Raw genomic sequence first — 22,240 nt, 5'->3', positions numbered from 1 at the left:
CCTACAGTTTTGCACCCCAAATAACACCTTTGTCTTTCTTACGGTTTTGCAATTCCACCTCTCTTTCTTCACATAATATATACTAGCATATGGGTACACACAAAGTGTGTGAGAATTTTTTTTTATTTTTGTTTTTGAAATAGAAGGAGAGAGGAAGAGAGTAATAGAGAATGTGGCAGTGGGAAGTTTTTATTTATTATTTATTTTTAATTAGAGATATGTTAGGATTACATGTAGGTGAGGCTTGAAAAAAAAACAGCAAAATTTGGTTGTGTGAAATTATATTTCTGCCCCATATTTCTTATTCATATTCTGTTTTAATCAGAGGGTTAAACTGGTAATTTCATAGGGTTTTGGTTGACAATAAGTATTTTATTAATTAGTAGACACACATACATACATACATACATACATACATACATATATATATATAAGTCTGGTGAATTGCAGAAAGTAAATAGAAGTTTTTCATATATTGATAGCCACATATGGAAAGGGTGTAAAAGTTCGAAGGTTCTTCCCTTGTGCAAGGAAGAACCTCATCAGAATAAGAAGGTTCTGGGCTGTTTTATCTTGAGGACCACGTGGTGTTTGTGAATTGCTTGCACACTTTGGGTAGAGCCGCGAAACGTCTTAAAGAGAGCGACTTAGTCCGCGACTCATCCCAAGAATCATTCACCACTCAAGGCTTCTACATTTTTCGGGTAACTTCGTTCCTTTATATTTCAGTTTACAACACTTCATACCTCGTTGCTAATGTGCTAAAAGCTAGATATTTTCCTAACTCTTAATTCATGGAAGCTTCTGTGGGTCGGAACGCTTCCTAGAGGAGTATTTGTGCAGCTCGCCACATCATTGAACTTGGCTCTCACTGGCGTACTGGCATTGGGGAGAGTGTTCAAATTTGGGGGGATCGTTGCGTTCCGCTTCCTTCCAGATTCCAGGTCTTCTCTCCAAAACCGGTAGCTTCAAATCCTAGTCATGTCCATGGTGGAAACTTGCAAGTGCACAAGATAGTCGTAATATAGCATTTTGCAAGTCCAAGTATCGTTCCCACGAGGATTCTAATTCAATATCCAATTTGATAAACTAAACCAAATCTAATTATATTAAAGACACACAAACCAAAAAATATAAAATATAAACCCAAACAATGAACTAGACTCGATCTTAATTAATAAATCAATCAAAGATGTGAAGAGTTTGTTGTGATGATTTTATAAACGAACAAAAACAGAATCTTAAATTAAAACTAAAATTAAAGAGAAGAAAACATTGTGTTTTAAAGCAAGTGATGAAAAAGTCTAGGGATTCAGAATCAACCACAAGCAATCTAGTTTAGGTTTCAATGCATTCAATGGACCTTTCGATTCTTTAGATGATAATTCCCGTATCTAAGTCCTATTCAGGCACATTATACCTTAGTTTTCCTTAAGTAAATGATTCTCTCCTAGTTCAAGCAGAGATCGTATATCCTAACATGCAGTCTACCTGGTTAAGGCAAAAATTTAACAAGTATGACTCTTTACGCTCTAGAAAACAAGGGAACCAAGCAAACCATTATTCTTTGTCAAGCAATAACGTAATTTACCACACTTAACCACAAGAAGCTAATTGAATTATATTGCTAGTTTAGCCTCAAATTCATCTTCCAATCTTACTAGATGCAAAGTCCTAAGGTGATCAATCAGAGAACTCAAACAAAAAGTAACAATTCAAACAGTGATTAAGCATTCATCTAAAAGAAACTAGAAATCCAATGAATAACATTAAAAACCATAAACATCCATGCTAGGGCATCATCCTAACCCTAGAAAAAGAGTTTAGTTACTCATAGAATATGAAAACATAATTAGGAATCTTAAAAACATGAAAAGCTTCCGAAAGATGAAGATGAAATAACAAAGATGGTCAGTGGCTGCTCCTTCTTCCAAAAACACGCAGAGAATCCTCCCCCAAAAGAACCCTTGCGTTTCTCTTCTTTTATTCTTGAATAAATGCTGAAATCCTTAATTGAATATGACTCTTTAATTCTCTTCATACTTAGATTGGTATATTGATGATGTGATGAATAAACTTCCCAATTAATTACTTCAAACCCATTTGAAATAGGATTAAAGTCAGCTCAACTCGTTCTATCTTGGGCTTTGGGCTTCGACTGAATGAAGACTTGAAAAACCCAACTGACTCTGCAATTTCCGCATAGACTTAGCTGACCGACGTCTGGTACAAGAATCACTATAACTTCTTCTAGGAAACTTGGAATCACGAACCGTAAAATTCCTTTGAAAGATAACTTCCATATCTTTCGAATGGTACAAGGCTCAACATCTGGTTCATTCTGAGGAAGTACAGTTTAATCCGTAAAGTTGACTAATCTGCACAAACAGCTTCCGCTTCGAGCATGCAAAACTCATTTTAATCGCAAAAGTGCTCCTTTTTCTTCTTTCTTCATCTTCACTCTTCAAATCTAAGAAAAATATAAAAATAAGTGAAACAAACTAAATTCACTCAAAAACATAACAAGAATCTAAACAAAAGGGCACTAAAATGTATGCAATATTGGTCGTATCAGTCCACCAGCTCATCATGTGATCATAATTGGAATGCTCCCCTTCTTCGTTCCCTATTCTCTAATGTGGAAGCTGATGCTATTCTCTCCCTCCCACTGAGTATCCGAAACCCCATTGACAAGCTGATATGTCATTTTGGCCCCTGATGCGAAATATATAAGCACACAAATTAAACCCTCTTTTTATCAATTGTAGTAAAGTATGTAAGTAGGGATCGTTCTAGGCTGGGGATTAGGAGGGATTGCTAAATCACTTGGAAACTGACTTGAAAACGTAAAAACAAAGTTTAAAACACTAACTAGACTCAAAGAATACAAAACTATACTTTAAAACACTAAAACAAACCAAAAGACTCAAAACAGCCCTAAACACTCAAAACTACCTTAAACACACAATCTGGGCAGTTTTGGGATTCTAACACAAACTTGGACAAATTTTGGTTTTCTAATGAACGAAAACACTTAAAAACATAATCTAAGACAAGTTCTAATTAATATGACTCAAAGAAATAAGATGGGGTTGATTTTGGACGAAAATAATTAAATTAAGACAAGAACAAAGTAAACAAATTCTTAGACAAATTTAAGTTAATCAAAACAGATTGTAAAATGAATTTGAATGAAACTTATGGATGGAAGGCTAGCTAGGAGGTTCTTCTCCACACATGTCACACTTGCATACAAAACGATTTCCAGTTGCTTTTCGATAAGCTATGAATACTCAACGCCCCAAATTAACCGTGAATTGCACTAATTAACCCTTAGTTTTTCCACAAGTTATTGGGTTGGATGATTGCATACGACAACCCAAAACATTCCCTACAAGTTCCCTACATGAATTGCATAATAGAGATACAAGCAAGAATCATTAAGTTCTATGAAAAACATAAGCATTGACGAGGCACTCGTTACTATGATTTGCATGAAACTTATGCCAAGAATTTACTTAATGTGATTGTGACTAGCAACCTTCACTACTTGTGAATATAAGTTCATAACGATTAGGTGAAACTCCCTTATATTCTAGCGTTAAATTCATGCATGAAAATTAAGCGTGCACTCTCAACCAACATACACAAATCATTTTTTATACGATCGGATAAGTAAATTGAATTCACAACTTATGAATCACAACTGGATGTAATCAAATCATATTGCAAGTATGAACATGGTTTCGAATCACCCCCTCACTAAGAGGGATTTAGTTCCTCATACTCACAAAGCAAAGATACATAAAATTAGACATTAAAATCAAAGGAAAGAAAACACCTAAAATGCTCCAACTTGGGTAGCAAGTGCATCCAAGAATTCTCCTTTGCTTGCTTGCGGCAGATTGCTTTGTGGACGGATTTTTGGGTAGTTTTATGATGTAGAATGGATGGGGAATGATATGGAAAGGTTTAGGGTAAGTGTGGAGGAGTGTTTGAGGGTTGGAGGATGGTGGAGAACTAGGCAAAGAGGGTGGAAGAAGGTGGAGTGGCTGTTATGTTTTCTAGGCACTAGAATGGTGTTTTTGGGGTGTTTTGCTACCTAGAGGTTGTATGGACGAATTTTCTGTGATGAATGATGAATATGAGAGTGTGAACCCTTTGCCAAGGGGTGTAAACATGTAAATATAGGCCCCAAAAACCTTAGAGAATCAGGTTAGGCTAGGGAGAATGCACGGCAAAGAGTGTATGTGGTGTGCAATGGTCCAAGGGTGAAAAATGAAGTGATGATGTAAAGTGTGAAGGGTAAAATGGAGTGGTCTTGTAGCTAGGGGGCATGAATGATTGTGTACATTGCATAGAGATGGAAAGGGAGGTGAAAATGTGTCAATAAATGGGTCAAAGGTGCAGCAACATGTGGTACACAAGGCATGGGATTCTAAATGTGAATGATGGAGCATCAATTGGTGCATGTTATGGTTGTGAAAGTTGTATAAAATTTTGTGGGTGAAGGGAACAAGAGGTATCAAGCAATTAAGTGTAATAATTAAATGAATTGAAGCATGAAATCAAAAATTATGTAGGGGACAAGAGTGATCAAGCATGGCATGGGAATCCAAAGGGAATTATATGTTGTTTTGCATGGCAATGAAGGCAAGTTGGGGTGACAAATTTTTGGGCTGAGTTCTTCATCTTTTGGACCATAATTCTTCACATTCTTGGCCTCTTTAGTTCTCAAATTCGTCCATCCACTTTGGCCCAAATATGTGACATGCATTCCAAGCTTCATTTTGCTCCAAAATGCTCCAAAATGCATCTTCTTGCCTACTTTGTCCATAAAATCTGAAAACACACGAAAATGACTTTAAACATTAAAATAACTAAGGAAACACGACATAAATGCACAAGAACAAGCCAACTAAGTTGCATAAATATGCTCCTATCAGCCCCAAAGGTCACTTTTCTGTCAAGAGTGCATATCACCTTGCGCTTGAGAATTTTTGCGAGAGAAGAATGGTGGTTCTTCCTCCTTGGACGGATGCAGCCTCTGGTTACTGTGGAAGAAAATGTGGGCAGCCTGTGTGCCCCCAAGGTTAAGATTGGAGCTTGGCGCATGTGCAACAATATTATTCCAACTCGTGCTAACCTTGTCCGTAGGCACGTGAGCTATGCATCTTGTGTGCTCTGTAATGGCCCGACATAATCTACTTTTCACCTAATGCGGGATTGCCCCTTTGCAATCTGCACTTGGTTGTCCACCCGACTTCGGCACCCTCCCTCTGGCAACCATTTCACCTCCATGTGCGAATGGGCCCTCTATCTTGCCACCAGTCTGAGCCAAGTGAACTTTGATCTTGCCGTTATGATCTGGTGGTCCCTATGGGGGCTAGAAATGTTGGTATATGGTCCAGCCCATGATGAATGTTCTAGATTATTTTAGTAAGCAAGTGAGGTGGTTAGAGCATGCTAGACAATTCTAGCATGTTATTAAGTTGGCAGAAGAAGCTAGAGAGTACTTCCTTGGCTGCAAATGGAAAGATCTAGAAGCTACAATTTTGTGGCTGTCATGCAAGCCCAAATTCAATGGGCAATGAGTAAGTCGGCATAAACTCACCTATAAATAGGTGTGTGGGTGTTGCTAGCATTGTAGTGAGTAGAAAAGGATCAAGTCCAAAGCTAGAATTCCACTCCAAGAGTGAGAGTGTTCCACCACACATTGTGAGTGAAGTTTAGAGTGATAGAAAGTGTATGTTATACTTTCTTGTATCCATCAAGCCTTGTCTTTGGCTTGGTAAGATTACTGTTGTTGTACTCATCATTTTCATATAGTGAAGATTGATCATTGTTCCGTGGACGTAGGTATAAATTGCCAAACCATTTAAATTCTTGGCGTCCATTTTCTACTTTACTTTGTGCATTCTCTATCTTGTAGTACCGACATTCCTAACAAGTGGTATCAGAGCTCGGTTGGCTCGTACTACGAGATGGAAGGAAGTGGCACTATGATGAAACTCGCCAACTTCAATTGGGTAACATGGAAGCCAAGGATGGAGGACATTCTTTATTGCAAGGATCTACATAAGCCAATTGAAGGAGATGCCGCTAAGCCCGAGAGCATGTCAGATGCTGAGTGGAAGAGGATGAATCGCAAGGCAATTGGCACAATTAGACAATGGGTGGATGATAGTGTTTTTCACTATGTGTCTAATGAAACCAATGCCTACGAGTTTTGGACGAAGCTTGAGTCCTTGTTTGGAAAGAAGACCCCAGCCAAGAAAGCATTCTTGATCAAAGAGCTCATCAATGTGAAGTACAAGGATGGTTTAAGTGTAGCAGAACACTTGAACAATTTCCAGAATATCATCAACTAGTTGGCTACTATGAACATGAAAATTGAGGACGAGCTGTAAGCGCTCTTGTTACTTGGATCCTTGCCAAATAGTTGGGAGACCTTTGTGGTGAGTGTAAGTAACTCTGCTCCTAATGGTGTTCTTACTCTTCATAATGTTAAAAATAGCATGCTTAATGAAGAAACAAGGAGAAGGACTTTTGGCACAGATAGCAGCCAAGTATTTGCCACAGAGAACCTCGAAAGAAGTAAGAGTAGAGGGCCTAGAGGTCATGGTAGGAGTCCTAGCCGATCCAAGTCAAGGTTCAGGGGTGCATGCCACCATTGTGGCAAAGAAGGCCATATAAAGAAAAATTGTTGAGTTTGGAAGAGAGAGGAAAGGGAAGGAAACAATAAAAAGAAAGATGATACTGACAATACCACCCTTGTCATATGTGGTGATGTACCAGAAATATTGTCTGTTGGTGAATGTCTGCATATGGGTGATTCTGACAGATAGATTGAATGGATCTTTGACAATGGAGCTTCCTTCCATTGGTACCCTTGATCAACAAGGTTATTATCACCATATTGGCGAAGGAAAATTGAAGCTTACTAAAGGCTTAATGGTGGTAGCAAGAGCATGACTTTGTTGTACGTTGTATCGGCCAAATGCCAATGTTTTGAAATGTGAGTTGAATGTTGTGGATGACTCATCTTTAGACTTATGGCATAAGAGGCTAGGCCACATGAGCGAGAAAGGCCTACAAGTTATAGCAAAGAAGTCTCACATTTCCTTTGCCAAATGTATGTCGTTAAACTCTTGGGAGCACTGTTTATTTGGAAAACAAAGAAAAGTTAGTTTTTCTGTTTAGATCTTGTTTATTCAGATGTGTGTGGTTCCATGGAAGTCGAGTCACTTGGAAGAAATAAATATTTTGTTACTTATATTGATGATGCTTCACGAAGGGTCTGGGTGTTTTTGTTGAAATCCAAAGACCAGGTGTTTCGGACATTCCAGGAGTTCCATGCCACGGTGGAGAGGGAAACTGGGAAACCTCTCAAGTGCCTTCGTAGCAACAACGACGAAGAGTACACATTTAACCAGTTTAGAGAGTATCGTGTGAAACATGGCATACGTCATAAGAAGACAGTTCCTGGAACTCTATAACATAACAGTGTTGCTGAAAGAATGAACCGAACCATTATGGAGAAAGTCAGGTGTATGCTGAGGATTGCAAAGTTATATAAGCAGTTCTGAGGTGAAGCTGTAAGGACAACCTGCTATTTGATCACCCGATCTCTATCAGTACCATTAGGTCTTGATGTTCCAGAGAGAGTATGGACTGGTAATGATGTGTCTTACTCTCATTTGAAGGTGTTTGGTTGCAAAGCTTTTGTGCATGTGCCCAAAGAGCAACGATCGAAGTTAGACTACAAAACTACACCGTGCATCTTTCTTGGTTATGGCAATGAAGATTTTGGTTACAGATTATGGGACCCATACCAAAAGAAGTTTATCAGAAGCAGAGAAGTAATCTTTTATGAAGATCAAACAATTGGGAATTCAAATAAAGAGGCACAACCAGATGGCGCAGTCAGAGGAGTTAATCCATTAACTTCAGATGAAGAAAGTCACGGTGACATCCCTAAAGCACTTGCCAATGAAGTGCCTGCATAACCAGATAATGTTGATCAGGGGGAGCCTCCAGCCCCGCAAGAGAATGAAGACCAAGTCAGAAGATCCAGCAGAAGTCGAAGACTGTCTACCAAGTATTCTGCATCATAATATATCATGTTGACTAATTATGTGTTACACCCAACCCCTAAATATTTGTATAATTTTGTAAGTTCCTTAAAATTTTAATGAAATTTCATTTTGGGCCCCTATCTTGACTAAATCTGGACCCCTTTATCTAGATTCCTAAACTCCCTCAAACTGCCACGTGGCAGCACCCTATCAATCCTCACCTCTCTCTCTGTCCCCTACCCCATGACTTTTTTTTTTTTTTTTTCTGTCTCTGCTTTCTCTCTCATCTCTCTTATTTCCCATCTCTCTTATTTCCCTCTTTTACCGAGACACACACACACCTATACGTACCCATCTACATTCCCTGCTCGAGGAAGACACAATCATCATCATCATCAAAACCTCTGCAGTTCTCTTTCTCTCCTGTTGTTGCAGGGACGACGAAACCCCAGAAACCTCCGACGAGGTTTTCTTAATTTTCCGGTTAGGTAAGCCTCGAGTTCCCTTTATTTCATCCTAAATTCATGCGTGAATGTGTTTTAAATGGGTTTTATTGCATTGTTGTCGAGGTTTTAGAATAAATCGGTTCGGGGGAATGCACACCCAGCTTCGGCGAGGTCGTGAGTGTCGAGGAGTTTTCCGTTCATCTTAGGTCGTTCCACGGTGAACCGAAGGTATAAAATTGCTCATCTCGTCTTGCGCTTCATTTTGGTACCTAGATTAGAGTCTAGGGTTGTTGTTTGCAGTCGGTCGGAGCTGGGAAAGCTCCGGCGTTCTTCTTCGTTGCACCCAAGGCTTTTCAGGCCGTTTCCAAAGCTCACGGGCCTTAGGCCAGTTGTCAACCAAAACCTAAAACCCTTCCCTTTTTGTTTCATTTATTTTATTTTATTTGTTGTTTGTTTTAATTGTTTTAAGACCCAAAAGGCCTTCAGGCCGTTCATAATAGGGCCTTTAGCCCGTTCTTTCTTCAACCCAAAACCCAATTCCCTTAAACCCTTTAGACCCAAAACCTCTAAGGCCCAATTGGTCCAATCTAAATCCAAGCCCAGTCTGACCCTTTGACTGTTGACTCAGTCAACGGTCAGTGTTGACTTTGACTTTGATTGGTCAACAATCAGCGTTGACTTTTAGGGTTGACTTTTTGGGATTTCGTCCGGGACCTCTCCTAGGCTAATTTTGACGTCTTGGACCCGTTTTTGAAGTCCGTTTTTCCAAATTCAATCGTTTGAATAGAGTTTGACTAAAGGTACCTCTTTATGTGATTAGGTGAATCTGTTAGCGGTGATTCCGTTATTCCTTTTGGTACAGCTTTGCACCATCGGTGTAGGGTGAGTGGACCCCTTCTAAAATTACATGATTTCATAGTTTAATTGCATAAATGAATAGTATGCCTTATGAGTTTATGAACTGATTTTATGTTAAGCATGTTTATGGAATATGTTGTTTATCGTCTCGTTTTTGGTGAGGAATAAATTATTAGCCTATATTGAGCTATATTTTAATATATTGTATTTTCTATAAAAACCATGAACTGGTAGACTATCTGATGGATGACGATAGGATGCTAGAACATGTTTTAGAAACCTTTCCTTATAGTATAGACGATGGATGACTTTATACTATGAAGTGGTTATTTATGAGAGGCGTAACTATTTGTGCATACTTAGTGGACACTATGCCTCCTGGGGCGAGGATCTGGTGTTGGCATATAAGCCAGGAGATATAATACCTAGCTACAAGCTGAGGGACATGGAGCAAGCATTGGGCCGGTGATGCGAATTATATAAGCACACAAATTAAACCCTCTTTTTGACAATTGTAGTATAGATGTAAGTAGGGTATCGTTCTAAACCGGGGATTAGGAGGGCTTGCTAAAACCTCTAAACTGACTCAAAAACAAAAAGAAACAAAGTTAAAAATGTAAACCAAAGACTTTTAAAACAAGAAAGTAAAAGGGGGATTTGGGTTTGGTGAAGTTGAAAGTAAAACAAATAAACTAAAACTTAAATAGATTTTTAAGTAGGCAGATTATAAAACGAATTTGAGAAATAAGATGATGGATGGATTAGTTAGAGGTCCGTTCTTCACACATGACACACTTGTACATGAATCGATTTCCAATTGATTTTCAATAAACTATGATGCTCAACACCCCAGATTGACCGTGATGCACAAATTAACCCTCAGATTTTCCTTTACTTATTGAATTGGATGAATGCATGCGACAATCCAAATTATTCTCTAAAAGTCCCCTATATGAATGCATAATAGAGATACAATCAGAGATCATTACGTTCAATGAAAATCATAAGTGTTGACGAGGCAATTGTAACTATGAATGCATGATACGTTTGTCAAGAATTCAATTAACGCGATTGTGACAAGCAACCTTCACTACTCATGAATATAAACTTGTAACAATTAGGTGAAACTCATTTATATTCTAGCATCTAATTCTTGTATGAAAACTAAGTATGCATCCTTAATAAACATACAAGAATCAGTTATGAAGAAAATAGATAATTGAATTGCAATCACAACTTATCAAATCACAATTGGAAGAAATCAATTCATATCACAAGCATGTTCATGGCTTCAAACTTCCCCCTAACTAAATAGGGGTTTAGTTCCTCATGTTCACAAAACAAAGATAAATAGAATTATACATTGAAAACAAAAGAAAGAAAACACCTAAACGTTCCAACGATCCATTTTGGATAGCACGCACGTACAAGAACTTTCCTCTTCTTCTTTGTTGCAACACAAGGTTGGAGTGATGTTTTGAAGGGTTGGTTATGTGGAGGAACGGATGGGAAGGAGTTTAGATATGTAGGGAGAGGCAAGGCAAGGCTTGGAGAATGGTTAATTTCTGGATGATTTGAATGAGGTTGCTGCCATGGTATTTATAGGAAAAGGATGGACTTGTTTAACACAAAATTCTGGTGGAATTGAGTAGGTGAGCATGGCAAGAGTGGGAATTGTTGGTGGGTTAGGTATTGAGTCATCCATTCACATGTCATGGTGAGTTAAGCATTGCATTATCCACTCACATGTCATGGTGATTTAAGCATTGCATCATCACTCAAATTTCTGGTGAAAGTGAATCAATGCCCACGGCATTGAAGAATTTCTTGGTTTTGAGTGAAGTTTTGGTCAATCCTTCTAGAAATTTATCCCTTCTTGCAACTTGTATTTGTTTCACCAGATTTTTAGCATGTTCATAGCCTCTTTTGTCTTCAAATTCGTCCCTCCTCATGCCTCCATGCTTGCAAAATCCAATCTTGGCCCAAAAATGCTCTAGAATGTTCCAAATTGCTCCTTTTTGCATACTTTGACAATAAAACCTGAAATTGCACGAAAATGACTTTAAACACTAAACTAACTAAGGAAAAATAACATAAATGCATGAGAACAAGCCAATTAAGTCGCATAAAAATGCTCCTATCAGCCGAGAGTTGGTAATCTCTGGCTACAGGCGCAGAGACCACGGTGCTGGCATAGGGCCAGAAGTTATATTTATGTAGTGATCTTACTGGCAGCACACCGCGCTTATGAGACAATCTGTGAGGCGATTGATATTTTGATTTCGCTATGTTTTTCCGTGATATGTCTTCTGAGATGTTTTTGGCATGCTAGGGTTTTCAATAAACTTATCACTTATTATGCTAGTAGTTTTCTTTATATAAACTTGGAAGTTAGTACGTTGGTAACTGTTTTATTATATATATATATATCAACTTGGTCCACTCATGTTTGTTTTGCGCCCCTTTCAGGACTTAGAATCGAGGCATATAATCCCGACGTCCAGGCACTTCTGCGTTGGCATCTTTGAGTCCTCTTGGTGTAGGACCCAATCATTTGTTAACTCAATTTTTATATTATTTCTTTTAGTGTTTTAGTTAGTTGTATGCTCTGAACACGTTCCTTAAATGCACATTTTTTTCTTCTTCTATATTTATAAGTTTTATCTATCCATTATTTTCAGTATTTGCACTCAATAAATGGCTTTCGTCACTCTCGGGTGTCAGCCAACACGTGCCTATCTTGGTATTTAGGGAATATTGGGATTGGGGCGTGTCATTATGGAGGGCCCAAAACTTATGAGGAGGCCAGAGCTTATAACGACAGTGACAAATGGATGAAGGCAATGGAGTCAGAGATGGATTCCTTGTTAAAGAATGATACCTATGAGCTGGTGGAGCTTCCAAAGGGCAAAAAAGCATTGAAAAACAAATGGGTGTTCAAATTGAAAAAAGACGACAACATGACAAGGTACAAGGCTCGTTTGGTTGTCAAAGGTTTTGGTCAAAAGAAAGGAGTTGACTTTGATGAGATTTTTTCACCAGTGGTAAAGATGACTTATATTCGAGTTATCCTTGGTATGGCAGCAAGTATAGATCTTGAGCTCAAGTAGTTAGACATTAAAACTGCATTTCTCCATGGCAATTTAGAAGAGGAGATATACATGGAGCAACCCAAAGGCTTTGAAGTCAAAGGTAAAGAAAATTTGGTATGCAAGCTGAAGAAAAGCTTATATGGTCTTAAGCAAGCCCCAAGACAGTGGGATAAGAAGTTCAACTCATTCATGGTGAGTTATGGGTACAAGAGAACTCATGCTGACTCTTGTGTCTATATCAAACAATTTTCTGAAATTCATCATTTTATTGCTTTATGTTGATGACATGTTGATTGTCGGTCAAGATGCTTTTATGATTAAAAAGCTCAAAGAAGAGTTATCTAAGTCCTTTGACATGAAAGACTTAGGGCCAACCAAGCAGATTTTGGGCATGGAGATAATTCGTGACAGAAAATCCAAGAAATTGTGGCTGTTACAAGAAAAGTATGTTGAACGGGTGCTTGAAAGGTTTAACATGAAAGCAGCCAAACCGGTAAACTCACCTTTAGCCAATCATATCAAGTTGAGCAAAGAGTCATGTCCAAAAACATATGAAGAAAAGGAGAAAATGACAGTTATTCCCTACTCTTCAGCAGTAGGAAGTGTCATGTATGTAATGGTGTGCACATGTATATTGCTCATGCAGTAGGTGTGGTAAGCAGTTTTCTCTCTAATCCAGGGAAAGACCACTGGGAAGCTGTTAAGTGGATTCTCAGATATTTGAAGGAGACTTCTAAGATGTGCTTATGCTTTGGCTGTTCCAAACCAATCTTGGAAGGATTTATAGATGCTGACATGGGCGGTGACCTGAATGGTAGAAAGTCTACGTTTGGGTACTTGTTTACTTTTGCAGGGGGAGCTATGTCTTGGCAATCCAAGTTGCAAAAGTGTGTTGCTTTGTCCATAATTGAGGCTGAATACATAGCCGTTACAGAAGCATGCAAAGAGTTATTGTGGTTGAAACGGTTTCTCCAAGAGTTGATTTTGAAGCAAAGTGATTATGGCATTTATTGTGATAGTCAGTGTGCTCTGGATTTGAGCAAGAACATTGCATATCATTCATGTACCAAGCACATTGATATTCGTTATCACTGGATTAGAGATGCTATCGAGAATAAGTTGCTACAACTGAAGAAGATTTATACCAATAATAATTCCTCAGACATGTTGACAAAGGTAGTCACAAAATCAATGTTGGAATTTTGCATTAAGGCTGCTGGGATGGACTCCAAGTAACTTGGAGTCATGATCGGAATTCCTCGCTCATGGATTGGAGGGTGAGATTGTTGGTATATGGTCCAGCCCATGATGAATGTTCTAGATTATTCTAGTAAGCAAGTGAGGTGGCTAGAGCATGCTAGACAATTCTAGCATGTTATTAAGTTGATGGAAGAAGCTAGAGAGTACTAGCTTCCTTGGTTGCAAATGGAAAGATCTAGAAGCTACAATTTTGTGGCTGTCATGCAAGCCCAAAGTCAGTGGGCAATGAGTAAGTCGGCATAAACCCACCTATAAATAGGTTTGTGGGTGTTGCTAGCATTGTAGTGAGTAGAAAAGGATCAAGTCCAAAGCTAGAATTCCACTCCAAGAGTGAGAGTGAGAGTGTTCCACCACACATTGTGAGTGAAGTTTAGAGTGATAGAAAGTGTGTGTTATACTTTCTTGTATCCATCAAGCCTTGTCTTTGGCTTGGTAAGACTACTCTTCTTGTACTCATCTTTTTCATATAGTGAAGATTGATCGTTGTTTCGTGGACGTAGGCATAAATTGCTGAACCACATAAATTCTTGGTGTCCATTTTCTACTTTACTTTGTGCATTCTCTATCTTGTAGTACCGACATTCCTAACAAGAAATTCCCTCCTCTAGAATGGGAACGTTGGATCGACCTGATACGGTAGCGGCTCACTCCTTGAGTTTCTGGCATGAGTTCGTAAGTATCTCTTTCCCTGCCAATATTACTAGTCAGGTGCCTTCTACTCCCATCAGGTGGACCAAACCCCATCCGGGTTTCTTAAAAGTCAATGTGGATGGTGCCTGGTCCGACCAACGGAAGCTGGGTGGAGTGGGTATTGTCATTTGCAATGAGCTTGGTGCATTTGTGGCTGCTCGTTCCCTACGGTTTGGGTTTGTTTTCTCCGCTTTACATGTTGAAGCTCTGGCTGCTAGAGAGGGCTTATCTCTGATGACGGAAAGGGGTCTTCTTCATTCAATTATTATTGAGAGCGATTCTCTCCAGATCGTGAGATCGCTACTTGGGAATTCTTCGGATATGTCTGTAATTGGCCATATAGCAGAAGATTCTAAGGCGGCTCTTCTCGGGATCATTGGAGTTCTTGTTACCCATACCCATTGTCAAGCCAAATAGCTCGTCATGCTCTCCGCATGGACACACCTTCTCGGTCTTGGTTTGAAGAACCTCTTGATTTTATTTTGTCTTCTTTACTTTCAGATTGTATTGTTGATGGTGGGGCTAGCTCTTTCTCTATGACTTGTAATCTGTTTTCTTTTTTAATGAAAGTCTGCCGTTGCTATCCAAAAAAAAAAAAAACATTTCTCTTTCACTTGGAAATATTTCTACCTTGTTGGTTTGTAGGCCAAGTTTGCATTGAATCCTAAAAAGTCAAGGGAAAATATGCTTAGGAATAATTTTTTCATTAGTGTATAATGCATATTTGACCTTTAATTCTACGGCTTAATTAAATTTCCTAAGAACACAATTTTTTTAGATTGAATAGCTGTATTGAACGTTAACACAATTATATAGTTCATCTTAAGTTAGTGTTCGACGACAAAGTCACTAACCTTTTATTTAAACATTTTTTTAGTCTTCAACGTTCCTTTCTAAGTTGATAGGCACGGGAGCAGCCGGCTATTTTTGGCCCCACAGCTATAGTTTCCATTTTTGTATTCCCATGTAATCAAATTTTTTCTATGTTAATGAATCTGTTCTTGTTATATATAAATTCGTGTAAATTAAACCTTGGTTTCTTATTTTCTCTGCATTTAGAAAGAAAAAAAAAAAAAAAACAAGAAGAAAAAAGAATGGAGCATTCATCGCCTAGTACTCATGGCAGACTGGTTTTGTTTAACTTCCTTCATGCGTTCATTCTTTTATGCATGAGCACATGTCTGGAATCTTCAACACTACGCACCACAACTCTTGGAAATGAAATGGATCGCCTGGTGCTGCTCGACTTCAAGAAAAGAATCACTGAAGATCCTCTCCATGTCATGAGCTCGTGGAATGATTCCATCGATCTCTGCAGTTGGGTTGGCGTTACATGCAACCGTGCCACCAAAGGGGTTGTGATTCTGAATCTCATGTCTCAAAAATTGGTAGGCTCCTTACCGCCCTCTGTAGGAAATCTTACTCATCTTACTGGAATCAACTTGATAGAACAACTTTAGTGGTGAAATTCCTGGAGAAATGGGTCGTCTACGAAGCCTGCAACATCTCAACTTGTCTTACAATTTATTTGGCGGGAAAGTTCCAGCAAACATATCTTATTGTACCCAACTTAGAACGCTCCGTCTAGCTGCCTATTAGCTTATTGGTTCAATTCCGGACCAGCTCGGTTCTTTGTTGAATTTGAATTTTCTACTGCTTGATGGTAACAATCTCAGTGGAACAATCCCTGGTTGGATAGGAAACTTTTCATCTTTAAGAAGTCTCTTTCTTTCCCAAAATAATTTTCAAGGGAACATACCCAATGAACTGGGGCATCTAACAGTCTTGTGGAATTTCTCACTCGGGGAGAATAATTTGCCTGGTATGGTCCCTTCTTCTATCTATAATATTTCTTCCCCATACATTTTCAGTGTTATTGGCAACCATATGCATGGAGAGTTACCACCAAATGTCGGCGTTACTCTTCCTAATCTCCAAGCATTTTACTGTGGTGCCAACAACTTCACAGGACCTATTCCTCCATCATTCTCAAATGCTTCTAGACTTCAGATCCTTAATTTTGCGTTTAATGGTTTACCCTGCTGAAAGTCTTGGAAGCTTGGGGAGCTGGGTCAAAATAAACTTTGGTCACAATCGACTGGGAAGTGGGGAGAATGGCGACTTGAATTTGTTGGAAAATTAGTTATTAGTTTATTATTGTTTAAGGTTTTCTTGTGGGCCAAGGATATTAGAGTTTCTTGCCCATTAGAATTAGGTTTTCGTTTCCTTGCTTATTAGGGACTAGGGTTAGTTTATTATAAATAGAGAGCTTTGTTATTCAGAGATAACAAGTTAGTCACGATGTAGTCTCTTTGAGTTTTGCAGCCTTTCAGCATCTTCGTTTGTTTAATAATATTTCTATTATTATCGTTAAGTGTTGTTTGTTACGAACTCTGATATTTAACATGGTATCAGAGCATGTTTGATCCTTACGAATTTAATCTGCCCTTGATTCGTATTAGTTTGTTTGTCCGTCTTATTCATTGTTTAGTCCTTGGTTTAGTCTGAATTGCCCAGAGACTCACTGCTACACCAGTTTGTCTACCGAGCTACCCTAGAGCAATTCCGCGTTGAATGCATATACTGTTGAAATCGCAGAATTCACCATTGTTTACCTGGATGTTTGAACATGATCTATTGAACATGCATCTCCCTCAAATTAAACCTGAACCACCGAACCATGATTCTGCCTTACTGCTTGCCTTTGAACCTCTGTGCTCTGTCGAAGTCTGCTTGCTTCGTGCCTGCAATCTTTCCGTCACCTCACCATCTGCTGCCGTTGAACCTACCTGGAACCATTGCTACCCGGACTTGTAACCTGTTGTCGCCACCACTGCACTGCAATCTGCTCAACAACCACCCCATATGCACACTGCCGCTGCAACCAGAAAACCTAGCACATCTACCGTCCAAGCCCACCTGATCAGTTCCGTCCACAACATGCACCTCCGCATCCTCGCCCTTTGATCCACACTTCACCGCCGCCGCTGCTATCCCATCGCGTCAAGAATCCCATAATTGAGATCCCATACCTACATTCGGATTTGTTTTCTCTGGAGAACACTGCCTAGATAGAAGAAAGGAGTAAGGAAACAGAAGCCGAAAAAAGAAAAAGAAAAAAGGAAAAAGAAAATAGAGAGAAGAAAAGCAAAAGACGTTGTTTTTTTTAATTGACTTGTTCGAGCCCCACCTAAGTGATTTGAGAATGGAGTCTGTTGTCCACCATCACGACGATTGCTCGAGTGCTTGAGTTGATAACCACTCGAGTAACGTTGTGTACTTGCTTAGTAATTGGATCGTTTGCCAGAATCCACTAGCTTGCTTCTTCGCTTAGATTGTTTGTTCGCTCGCTTGATTGCCTGTTTGCCTTGTCTTGTCCGCCTAACGGAGCTTGCCTTATCGTGTCCGCCTAACGGAGCTTGTCGTGTCTTGTCCGCCTAACGGAGCTTGCATCCACATCTGCTTGTTGGCAAACTCATGACGTGTACCGCCATGAGTTTGATGGGGGGTGTTGAAAAATTAGTTATTAGTTTATTATTGTTTATGGTTTTCTTGTGGGCCAAGGATATTAGAGATTCTTGCCCATTAGAATTAGGTTTTCATTTCCTTGCTTATTAGGGACTAGGTTTAGTTTATTATAAATAGAGAGCTTTGTTATTCAGAGATAACAAGTCAGTCACGATGTAGTCTCTTTGGGTTTTGTAGCCCTTTCGGCATCTTCGTTTGTTTAATAATATTTCTATTATTATCGTTAAGTCTTGTTCGTTGCGCACTCTGATATTCAACCTGAATTCTATCAACTTCTTAACAAATTGTACTAACTTGGAGGTGTTGGGTCTTGACAATAATCAATTTGGAGGAGAACTGCCAGGATCTGTAGCCAATCTTTCCACTCAACTGACTTTTCTTACTTTCGGAAGCAATTTGATACATGGAAGCATCCCTGACAGTCTTGAACATCTTGTGCACTTGATCAGTCTAGGAGTAAAAGATAACTACTTGGGTGGTAGTGTCCTTGATGGCATTGGGAAGCTTCAGAAGTTACAGGCACTTGCTTTGGATCATAACAAATTTTCGGGGCCAATCCCGCCCGTGCTGGGCAACTTGACTTCAGCTATAACAATCTACATCAACAAGAACAGGTTGAACGGCAGGATACCTCCAAGTCTTGGGAATTGTCAAAATCTCATATTACTTGACTTTTCTAGTAACAATCTAACAATCTCATATTCTTTGTCTTTCGTCCCTTTCAATCTATTTGGACATGTCTAACAACTTTTTGATAGGTTCAATACCATTTGAAGTGGGTCGTTTGGTAAATCTCGCGGAACTAGATGCATCAGGAAACAAGTTATTAGGTGAAATCCCAATAACCCTTGGTAGTTGTGCTAGTTTGGTGGTACTGAATTTGGGCCATAATGAATTTCAAGGAACAATTCCTCAATCTCTTGAGAATTTAAGAAGCTTGGAAGAAATTGATATTTCGGGAAATAACTTGTCAGGGAATATTCCTCAATTTCTAGGCAAGTTGACATTTCTCAAGCATCTCAATCTTTCTCACAACGATTTTGAGGGTAAATTGCCTAAAGAAGGGGGTTTTTCTAAATGCAAGTGGTCTCTCAATTCTCGGAAATGATAAACTTTGTGGTGGCATCTCATAATTGCATCTACCTGCATGCCCCAAAATAAAAATCCATTCATCTAGAAGAATACTTGCCCCCGAAGTAATCATTCCTATATAGCTTGTGCACTTGCATTCATATGTGCTCTATCCTGCTTCATTGTTGGTCGTTCAATGCTGAAAAAATCAAAAGTTGTATTGCAACTTCACCTTCTTATGTCGATTGGAAATTAGTATCATACTTTGAACTCATTGAATCAACAAATGGGTTCTCGGTGGACAATTTGATTGGTTCAGGAAGTTTTGATTATGTATACAAAGGAGTACTTCCTAGTGATGGAACTATAGTAAGGTATTAAACCTTCAACAACTAGGAGCCTTCAAGAGTTTCGTACAGGAATGCAAAACTTTAAGTAGTACAAGGCACCGTAATCTTCTGAAAATTATAACTGCCTGCTCAAGCATTGACAATCATGGTAATGACTTCAAAAGTCTAGTTTTTTAATACATGGTAAATGGAAGTCTAGAGGTGTGGCTGCATCCAAGAGATAATGAGGAATCTAAAAGTAAGAGGTTAAGCCTTATCCAAAGACTGAATATTGCAATTGATGTTACTTCTGCATTGGACTATCTCTACCACCATTCCAGAGCTTCAATTGTTCATTGTGATATGAAGCCAAGCAACGTTCTTCTTGATGAAGATATGGTAGCTCATGTTGGTGACTTTAGTTTAGCAAGGTTCTTGTTTGAAGCATCGGACAATCCCTCTCAAAGTCAAACCATGTCAGCTAGGTTAAAGGGTTCCATTGGCTACATTCCTCCAGGTACGCAGTTTTAATATTTTCCTTTTATCTTCCTAATAACTTAATAATTGGCAACTGTATTCTGCAAACTTTATAATTCAATTTGAATTTAAACATTTGAGTTTGACATCCAATGGCAGAGTATGGCATGGGAGGCCAAGTCTCGACATTGGGAGATGTGTATAGCTTTGGAGTATTGCTGCTAGAAATGTTCACAGGGAAAAGACCTATGGACGACATGTTTGGAGGTCATCTAAGCATTCACCAATTCACAGCAATGGCAATGTCTGACCATGCCATGGACTTAGTTGACCCTTCATTATTGATCATTGAAAGAGAAGATGCAGATACTACTGATGATGCAGCTTGTTCCATGGAAGAATCTTGGAGAAATGTTTTGGTTTCAGTGATGCAGATTGGACTGTCTTGCACTGAAATATGCCTAGGAGAGCAGATGCATACGGATGTAGTTGTCAAGAAAATGAATGGAATACGGGACTCATATATGAACTTGGAATAAGAAGAAACGGGAGCTGGCAACATACAAAATGAAATGGAATACGAGACTGTTGGAAAATATTAGTATTTTGGTTGATTTGAATGTTTGGTTTTCTGGGCTTAGCCCGTTAGCATTAGGGTTTTAATTTTTTACCTTTCAGGATTAGAGTTAGTTTATTATAAATAGGGTGCTTTGTTATTCATTAGAAAACAAGTCAATCGCAATGTAACCTTTAGGGTTTTGTAGTAGTTCCGGCATTCTTGTCTATCAATAATATTCTTATTATTTTATAATCTCGTTTGTTGCGCATTGATATTCAATTTGGTATCAGAGCATGTTTAATCCTTGGGGATTTGATCTGCTTCTGTTCGTATCAGCTTGTTTGTCCTATGTCGTTCACGTTTAGATTGTTTAGTAGTTATTTTTATTAAGGAAAAAAAAGGAAGAATTGAATCTGTTTTTGGTGTCTGAGTCACGCTGCCGGAGCCAGGTCGCATCGGAGCAGAGCCGATGCCTGATGTCTGAAGTTTGAACATGCTATTGTCCAGTATGGATCTTAGATATGTTGCAACCGTCACATCTTGCTGACCCGCACCTTGAATCGCCGCATATTCTCATCGATTTCCTGCAACTTCACGTTGAACCTGTAAACCTATCTGCCGACCCACAATGCTCGTTCTCACTCTCACCCAGACCAGTGAACCCAATCTGCACGCTGCCGCTGCAACTAGGAACCCATCACATCTGCCATTCGAATCCACCCCGCCGCCTTAGACCCAACCTTGTCCCGCCTCCAAACCTGCATATGCTGTGCTTGTTTTGCAAGTATGAAGAAGCCAAGAAGAAAAGAGAAAAAGGAAAGAAAAAAAGAGAAAAAAAAAAGGAAGGAAAAAGAAAAAATTGTTTGGAGTTTTTGTGGCCCACACGGGCAAAAGGAAAAAAAAAAGAAAACTAATGAAAAGGGCTTGAAAACTTTGAGTTTTAATGATAAGGACAAAATAAAGGGTAAAGTGAATAGTACCAGGATTGACTTTTTAGTGTAAAAATGTGGTTTTTCGTTAAAGTGAACAGTACCGGGTGCTTTTCGTTAAAGTTCCCAAAAAAAAAATGGTTTAAGTTTGTTTTTGGGCCACACGAGTTGTTGGCTTGTTTGAAATTGTTTTGTGACTATTATTCGAGTGTTGAATTGTGACCACTCGAGTGATAATATGTGTTTGTTTGTTTGTTGCTACAATTGAGATATGAAAATCTCGTTCGTTTAGTGACAGGTTCTTTCCATACTTTCAACACTAGCCAGTTTGAACATGAACCAGTTTGCCAGTTTGCCAGTTTGCAAGTTTGCAATCAAGAATCAAGACTCAAGTTAAGTCAAGAATCAAGAATCAAATCAAGTCAAGTCAAGAATCAAGTCAAGTCAAGTCAAATTTGCATGCCTGCTAGTCCACCTAACGGAGCCAGTCTGCATCTGCTTGTTTGTAAACCCATGTTGTATACCTCCATGAGTTTGACGGGAGGTGTTGGAAAATATTAGTATTTTGGTTTATTTGAATGTTTGGTTTTCTGGGCTTAACCCGTTAGCATTAGGGTTTTGATTTCTTACCTTTTAGGATTAGGGTTAGTTTATTATAAATAGAGTGCTTTGTTATTCATTAGAGAACAAGTCAATCACAATGTAATCTTTAGGGTTTTGTAGCCGTTCCGGCATTCTTGTCTATCAATAATATTCTTATTATTTTATAGTCACGTTCGTTGCGCACTGATATTCAACCTCAAATCTAAACTCAATCTATAGGCTCATATTTAAGCAAGAATTTATTTGAATAATCGATGTTATATGTATCATTGCGTGTGCTAACTTGTAAGCTTGAAATAATATAGCAGAACAAGTGAAGG

At 38.9% G+C, this 22,240-nt stretch overlaps 3 protein-coding genes across 3 annotated transcripts; all 3 read left to right on the top strand.

Annotated features, from left to right (window-relative positions):
- Positions 1 to 14,343: 14,343 nt before the first annotated feature.
- LOC139189865 (uncharacterized) lies at positions 14,344 to 14,841 on the top strand. The gene has a single exon (XM_070809112.1). The coding sequence runs from the start codon at positions 14,344 to 14,346 to the stop codon at positions 14,839 to 14,841; it is 498 nt and encodes a 165-aa protein (XP_070665213.1).
- An 806-nt stretch (positions 14,842 to 15,647) lies between these two features.
- On the top strand, positions 15,648 to 19,060 carry LOC114820005 (probable LRR receptor-like serine/threonine-protein kinase At3g47570). Its single transcript, XM_029089844.1, has 3 exons — positions 15,648 to 15,812; positions 18,253 to 18,601; positions 18,711 to 19,060. Exons 1-3 carry the CDS (start codon positions 15,648 to 15,650, stop codon positions 19,058 to 19,060), a joined length of 864 nt encoding a protein of 287 aa, XP_028945677.1.
- A 493-nt stretch (positions 19,061 to 19,553) lies between these two features.
- LOC103435582 (probable LRR receptor-like serine/threonine-protein kinase At3g47570) lies at positions 19,554 to 20,368 on the top strand. Its single transcript, XM_008373970.1, has 2 exons — positions 19,554 to 19,869; positions 19,989 to 20,368. Exons 1-2 carry the CDS (start codon positions 19,554 to 19,556, stop codon positions 20,366 to 20,368), a joined length of 696 nt encoding a protein of 231 aa, XP_008372192.1.
- The last annotated feature ends 1,872 nt before the right edge of the window (positions 20,369 to 22,240 follow it).

The sequence above is a fragment of the Malus domestica genome, chromosome 12 (genome assembly GCF_042453785.1).
Source record: "Malus domestica chromosome 12, GDT2T_hap1".
In the NCBI taxonomy this organism is placed as follows: domain Eukaryota; kingdom Viridiplantae; phylum Streptophyta; class Magnoliopsida; order Rosales; family Rosaceae; genus Malus; species Malus domestica.
Note: the sequence above shows the minus strand (reverse complement) of the source record. Positions and strands in the feature narration are given on the sequence as shown.